General features: G+C 37.8%; 1 protein-coding gene across 1 annotated transcript; it reads right to left on the bottom strand.

Moving 5' to 3' along the window:
* Positions 1 to 4,374: 4,374 nt before the first annotated feature.
* LOC118574152 (probable ATP-dependent RNA helicase DDX5) lies at positions 4,375 to 6,221 on the bottom strand. The gene is given in 2 exon segments (XM_036174857.1): positions 4,375 to 5,307; positions 5,310 to 6,221. Coding segments are annotated over 2 exon segments (1,710 nt in total). The 5' UTR covers positions 6,199 to 6,221; the 3' UTR covers positions 4,375 to 4,486.
* Between the last annotated feature and the right edge of the window lie 733 nt (positions 6,222 to 6,954).

Below are 6,954 nucleotides of genomic sequence, written 5' to 3'. Positions count from 1 at the left end.
GATAGTTATAATTTCCTCAATTATGATAAAAGATAAGTTAGATATAAAAACCTCAGACTCACAAATATTAGATAGGATATCTTCCTTAATATTGTAACTGTAATTCTTGCTTAATAATTTTTTTTGTTATATGTAATTTTACTATGTAAAAGTTAAAACCTTCCTTAAAAAAAAAGAAAAGGGGAAGTGCTGTGGATATTGATCTGTATAAATAAAATGCTGTTTGGCCAGTGGCCAGGCAGGAAGTATAGGCGGGACAAGAGAGAAAAGAATTCTGGCAAGTGGAAGGCTGGGGCAGGAGAGACACTGCCAGCCACCACCATGACAAGAAAGAGATAACGTACTGGTAAGCCACAAGCCACATGGCAAAGTATAGATTAATAGAAATGGGCTAAATAGAAGAGTAAGAGCTAGACAATGGTAGGCCTGAACTAATGGCCAAGCAGTTTAAATAATGCAAATGTCTGTGTGTTTATTTTACAAGTGAGTTGTTGGTCTAACTGGGCTTCGTGGGGGCTGGAGAGAAGGTCTCCAACTACACACTGCTTTCATAGTGTCCCATAAGTTTGGGTATGTTGTGCATTCATTTTCATTGAATTCTAGGAAGTCTTTAATTTTCTTTTTTACTTCTTCCTTGTCTCAGTGTTGATTCAATTAAGCATTATTCAGTTTTCATGAGTTTATAGACCTTCTGTAATTTGTGTTGTTGTTGAATGATGATCTCATAAGATACAGGGGGTTATTCCATTTTTTTGGTATCTGTTGTGATTTGCTTTGTGACCAAGTATGTGATCAATTTAAGAGAAGGTTCCATGAGGTGATGAGAAGGTGGTGAGAGTGGAATGTTGAAGTCTCCTCCTATTAGTGTATGATTTAAGCTTTAGTAATATTTCTCTTACAAATGTGGGTACCCTTGTATTTGGGGCATAAATGTTCAGAATATAGACGTCATCTTGATGGATTTTTCCTGTGATGAATATGAAATGTCCTCCTCTGTCTCCTTTGATTAATTTTAGTTTGAAATCTATTTTGTTAGATATTAAAATAGCTACACCAGCTTGTTTCTTAGTCAATTTGACTTGAAAATCTTTTTCCACCCCTTTACTCTGAGGTATGCCTTTCTTTGAAGTTAAGAAGTGTTTATTGTATGCAGCAGAAAGATGGATCCTGTTTTTGTATCCATTCTGTTAGCCTGTATCTTTTTATAGGCAAATTGAGTGCATTACTATTAAAAGATATTAATGATCAATGGTTGTTAATTCCTGTTAATTTTTTTGGTTTTGTTGTTGTTGTTAGTGTATGTGTTTCTCTCCTTTTGGATATGCTGGTGTGAGGTTATCTACTGCTTGCGTTTTCATAGATGCATGTGGCCTTCCTTGGGTTGGAGTTTTCCTTCTAGTACTTTCTGTAGGACTGGATTTGTGGATAGGTATTGATTAAATCTGGTTTTGTCATAGAGTATCTTGTCTTCTCCATTTACAGTGATTGAAATTTTTGAGGTGTAGTAGTTTGGGCTTTCATCTGTGGTCTCTTAGCATCTGCAAAAATGTCCAGGACCTTCTGGCTTTCAGAGAGTCTCTATTGAGAAGTTGTGTGTAATTCTGATAGGTCTGCCTCTATATATTACTTGGCCTTTTTCCTTTGCAGCTCTTAATCTTTTTCTTTATTATGTATGTTTGGTGTTTTATTTGGTGGTGAGTGGACGTTTTCGTCTTTTATTTTATCCTGTAAGCTTTTTATATCTTCATAGGCATGCCTTCTTTAGGTTGGGAAAGTTTTCTTCTACAGATTTCTTGAATACATTTTCTGTGCCTTTGAGCTGGAATTTCTCTCCTTCTTCTATACTTATTATTCTTAGGTTTGGTCTTTTCATGGTGTCACAGATTTCCTAGATGTTTTCTGGTAAGAATATGTTGGATTTAACATTTTCTTTGACCAATGAATCTATTTCCTCTATCATATCTTCCATGCCCAAGATTCTCTCTTCCATCTCTTGTGTTCTGTTGGTTATCTTTAGTTCCTGTTTGTTTACCCAGTTTTTCCATTTCCAGAATTCCCTAGGTTTGTGTTTTCTTTATTGCCTCTATTTCAATTCCAATTCTTGAACTGCCCTTACCCTGTTTGATTTTTTCTTTGTTTTCATCTTTCTTTAAGGGATTTATTGATTTCTTCCAATTTTTTGTCTTTCCCTCCATTTCTTTAAGGAAATTTTTCATTTCATTTTTAAAGTATCCATTCTTCTAATTGGTACAAGTGATGTTTTTGCTTCTAGAGGCTGCTGATATTGCAGGGGATGTTTGGCTGTGGGGCAAATGATGGGTTTTGTAGATTTGGGTGACACAGTGGGTCTTATAGGTTACAGAGTCCATTGGGTGACAGTGGTGGTGTAGCAGCCTGCCTGCAGTACCCTTACCTACTGGCCATCTGGCAGGGCTTGAGCAATCTTGTTCTTAATCTCACTGCCATAAATGTCTTCATTGATAATCATAATCCAGTTTACCAATGTTGTTGTTATTTATTCTTTATTAAAGAATGAAATGATGTCCAAGTTAAAGAATATATAATTACTATATGTAAAAGCCTCATTTTTCTCCTAATGACACAGACAAATTCCTCCTGGATATTCACCCAAAGTTCTTCTGCAACATTGGGGCATCCGTCTTTGGCTTACAGGCCTAGTATATCTAACAGACTTTCCTGTGAAGCAGAGAATTTTGAAGGACTGTCCTATCTCAGCAAAGTTTGGCAGTTGCCTTTTTTGTGTCCTGCTGGTTCAGTATGAACAGTAACTGTCAGCAACTGAGGCAAGGGCAGTTTCTTTTCCCATATGGCTAGCTTTTGCCATAAAGAAAACAAACTCCACATGGAGTTTCTCCGATGCCCATCATCCTCTTTGAAGTAATTGGTACTGCCAGGAGCAGACATATCTAACTGTAGAGAAAAGTCTAAATTCTTAAAATATTTTAAAGGCCACATTCTTTAGGTTATTGAAGTGTTTGAACATTACCTATCTATCTGAAATATATCTCTGTAAGACCTTGGAAATGTACCTAACATGACTATAAGTTTGCTAATATAGATGACTATTAATACATATTTCTTAATTATATATTACATTTTAAATGAGCTACATATATGTAATACCATAAACAAAAGAAGAAACATACATATAATATATCAAAATTAACTTTAAATTTGTTTTTAAATAATAAACTGAAACCCATTCTGATATAAAATATGTAAGATTAATAGTTGTTTTTTTAGATTAAAGTTGATTTAATAATCAACCCTTTTCCTCCATCATTTCTATATTATATCCCTTTTTCTTCTTTTGTAAAGAGATTGACTATGATCAATAATAGTTTGTAACCAAACCCATTAAACAAAGACAAACATCCATAATCCATTTGGGGGGAATGTTTGCATTGTTTTCTAGGCTACTTCTTGTTGATTGGGGGTACTGCTAATGTTATGGGGACCCTGAGAAAATTTAGGATTATGGTCACATCCTGGCTAGAGTAGTCTGTGAGTCTGGATAATCTCAGCCAGCAGTCTTGAAGCATTTCTGGATGCAGAACTCAGAGAAAACTGCAACAGAGGTGTTCTGAAACATTGGATCATCTGGGCCTTTTGTTCCCATTGGAGATTTTTTAGTGGGTCTTCCTCAATCAAATCTGATTTTTCTTGACAGAGAATGAATTACATTTTATTTTCTGGGGCTGGAGAGATGGCTCAGTGGTTAAGAGCACTGGCTGTTCTTCGAAAGGTCCTGAGTTCAATTCCCAGCAACCACATGGTGGCTCACATTTTATTTTCTGTGGAAATAAAAGCATAACTTCTTCAAAGTAACATACATTTGACTTTTGATTTACATATTGAAGTTAAGGCATTTTCAAAATATATAAGTTGGATTAATCCAGAAACATTTATAATCAAATGTCTCTTAGCTGTTAGTCTTTTCTCAACTGTCAAATAATTCAAAGATAACACAATAACATACAGTACCCAGACTCTCTGTAAATTTTCCATTTTTATGTGGCTTTTTTTTCAGTCTTCAAATATCTTTTATTGGAAGGCCATGCATTGCCTTCATTTATTGTATTTGAAATCACTGTACAGTTACTTTTGTGAAAACACTGCCTGCATTTTCTAGTACAAAAAAAACCCTAAAACTTGTTTCAGGAATGTAGAGAAATATCCAACTTAAATAGTGAAAAAGGTGCACCATAATCACTGCTGCACTGCAGTCATTTCTGCCTTTCCCATGTTTCTTAAATAACTTTCTTGTCTGATAACATACAATATAAAGAGCAATTATGAAAAACAGACATTTACATATACTTCTAAAGTCTTATTAAGAATACCCTGTTGGCATTGGATAGCCAATCACAGGCGCAGCAGCTGCAGTAGCAGGATATGCATATGCCTGTTGGTTCATACCATTGTGCATATTTGCAACATTACTTCCATATTGCTGAGTGCTATCTTAACCGTTCTGGTAAGTCTCTGTTGGATTACCAGTCCTAAAACTGGTCTGTATACCAGCAGACACAAAATTACTTCCAAAGCTCCCATTGGTGTAATTTGCAGCACTGTAAACACCATTCTGAGTTTTAGCCCCAAAATCTCTCTTAAGCAGACTAGAGTAACCTCTGTCATAATTTTCCCTGTCTCTAAAGGTATTAAATCCACCCCTTTTGCCCACAGAGTATCTGTCATGGCGATCATCCTTCATGCCTCCTCTACGCCTGGAACGACCTGAACCTCTGTCTTCGACCAACTGAAGCAACTTGGGGTTAATTGCTTGATTAGCTTCCCGAAGCACAGAGATAAGGTCGCTCACTTGCTTTATGTTATTAGGTGTGAAGAAAGTGTGTGCTGTGCCTGTTTTGGTACTGCGAGCAGTTCTTCCAATTCGATGAATATAATCCTCTGAGGAGTTAGGGTAGTCATAATTGATGACAAATTTCACATCTTCCACATCTAGCCCTCTGGAGGCCACATCGGTAGCAATCAGAATAGGAGCTTTTCCATGTTTGAATTCGTTTAGAACCCAGTCACGTTCCTGTTGACTCTTGTCACCGTGGATGCCCATGGCAGGCCACTCATCTCTCCTCATTTTTCTGGTAAGTTCATCACATCTTCATTTGGTTTCAACAAAGACAATGGTTTTATTCTCCTTCTCACTCATGATCTCTTCCATTAGACGAATAAGTTTTTCATCCTTTTCTACATCATGACACACATCCACAATCTGAAGAATGTTATGGTTTGCACTCAGTTCTAGTGCACCAATATTGATATAATATGGTCTTTCAGGAAATCTTCAGCAAGCTCTCTTACTTCTTTTGGCCAAGTTGCACTCCACATTAGGGTTTGTCTATCAGGTCTTATTTGATCCACAATTTTCCGTATTTGGGGTTCAAAACCCATATCAAGTATCCTATCAGCTTCATCAAGGACAAGGTAAGTTGTTCTTCTCAGGTTGGTTTTCCCACACTCTAAAAAGTCAATCAGTCTTCCAGGTGTTGCAATACAGATTTCCACACCTCTTTCCAAATCACGAATCTGTGGTCCCTTGGGAGCACCACCACAGATGCAAGTAGACTTCAAACGACAAGCTCTACAGTATTCAGCAGCGACCTGCTGCACTTGCTGGGCCAGTTCTCGAGTTGGTGCCATCACCAAGCAAATAGGCCCATTACCCCTCTCTAGGAATGGCTGATGATTTATGTGGACAACAGCAGGCAGCAAATAAGATAATGTTTTCCCAGATCCAGTCTGAGCTACTCCAACCATATCTAATCCACTTAGAGCAACTGGCCAGCCCTGAGCTTGAATAGCAGTGGGTTCAGTGAAGTTCTGTCTTGCAATCACATCCATGACATTTGCAGGGAAGTTTGCTTCATAAAAATTCAGAACAGGTTTTGGACAGTTGTGACCCCAAACTGTAATTTTCTTGCTTCTTCTGTACATATCTACTTCTTGCGCGGTACGCCTTACCAAATCAGGGTGTTCTTGATAAAAATTCTTCTCAAATTTGGGCAGCTCATCAAGATTTCACTTCTTTTTAACTAGTTTCTCCCCAGGATTTCCAAACTTCTTTCCAGAGAGGGGTCCTGTTCTACTCCCTCCAAATCTCGGTGCACCAAATCCTCGATCCCGGCCGCGGTCTCGGTCACTAGAATAACTCGACATGGCATCAATGGTTGCAGTGAGAGGGAAAGACCCAATGAAAGAAAATCCAGTTGCAATGAGTCGTGGAGAGGAGACCTCGGCGACAGTGAAGACTTTGCGGGGGTGTCACTAGGCGGAGGGACGGCGATGACGAGGCTGGAGCTGTAGACCCAGAGACCGATGGAAATGAATGAGGTCTTTATGTGGCTTTTTATATTATTTTACTCCCTTTTTAAGGACTTTATTATTTTAAAATTATATATTCTCTTTACTCTCCCAAGCCTATGTATGTTTTTAAACACACTGTAACTACTTAGAGGTTGTTTTGTTTTTATTTTATGAATCTGTGTTTACTGCATATCTCTCTCATTTTCTGACCACATGAACATTTAACTCCCAAGAAAGTGTGGCTAGGCTTTGGTGGCTGGCTCTACTCCTATCCTTAGCTCCTTTAGAAACTAGTCTCAGAGGGAGGCACATTTACCTCCAGATCTGAAATCCATGTTTACTACTCCAATTCTGAGAAGTTTTTGAGGCCATGCTGCCACCAAGTAATGTGCGACCCAATGCTCATGAACTCCATTGAAGTGTTTGGTAGCAGGGCCTCTCAAAATAGCCATTCAGTTTGTTTGTTTGTTTGTTTTTTTCACTGATGCTGAGTCAGGAAACCCTCTCTTAAAGGAGCTGCCAGCACATAAAGCCTACCAGATAAAAAATGGTTACCAAGAAGCTACATTTAACTCCATTTCTCAGGTTTTATGTGGAAATTCTTGCCAA

The sequence above is a fragment of the Onychomys torridus genome, chromosome X (assembly GCF_903995425.1).
Source record: "Onychomys torridus chromosome X, mOncTor1.1, whole genome shotgun sequence".
NCBI lineage: Eukaryota > Metazoa > Chordata > Mammalia > Rodentia > Cricetidae > Onychomys > Onychomys torridus.
The sequence above is the reverse complement of the archived record's forward strand: the minus strand, read 5'-3'. Positions and strand labels throughout refer to the sequence as shown.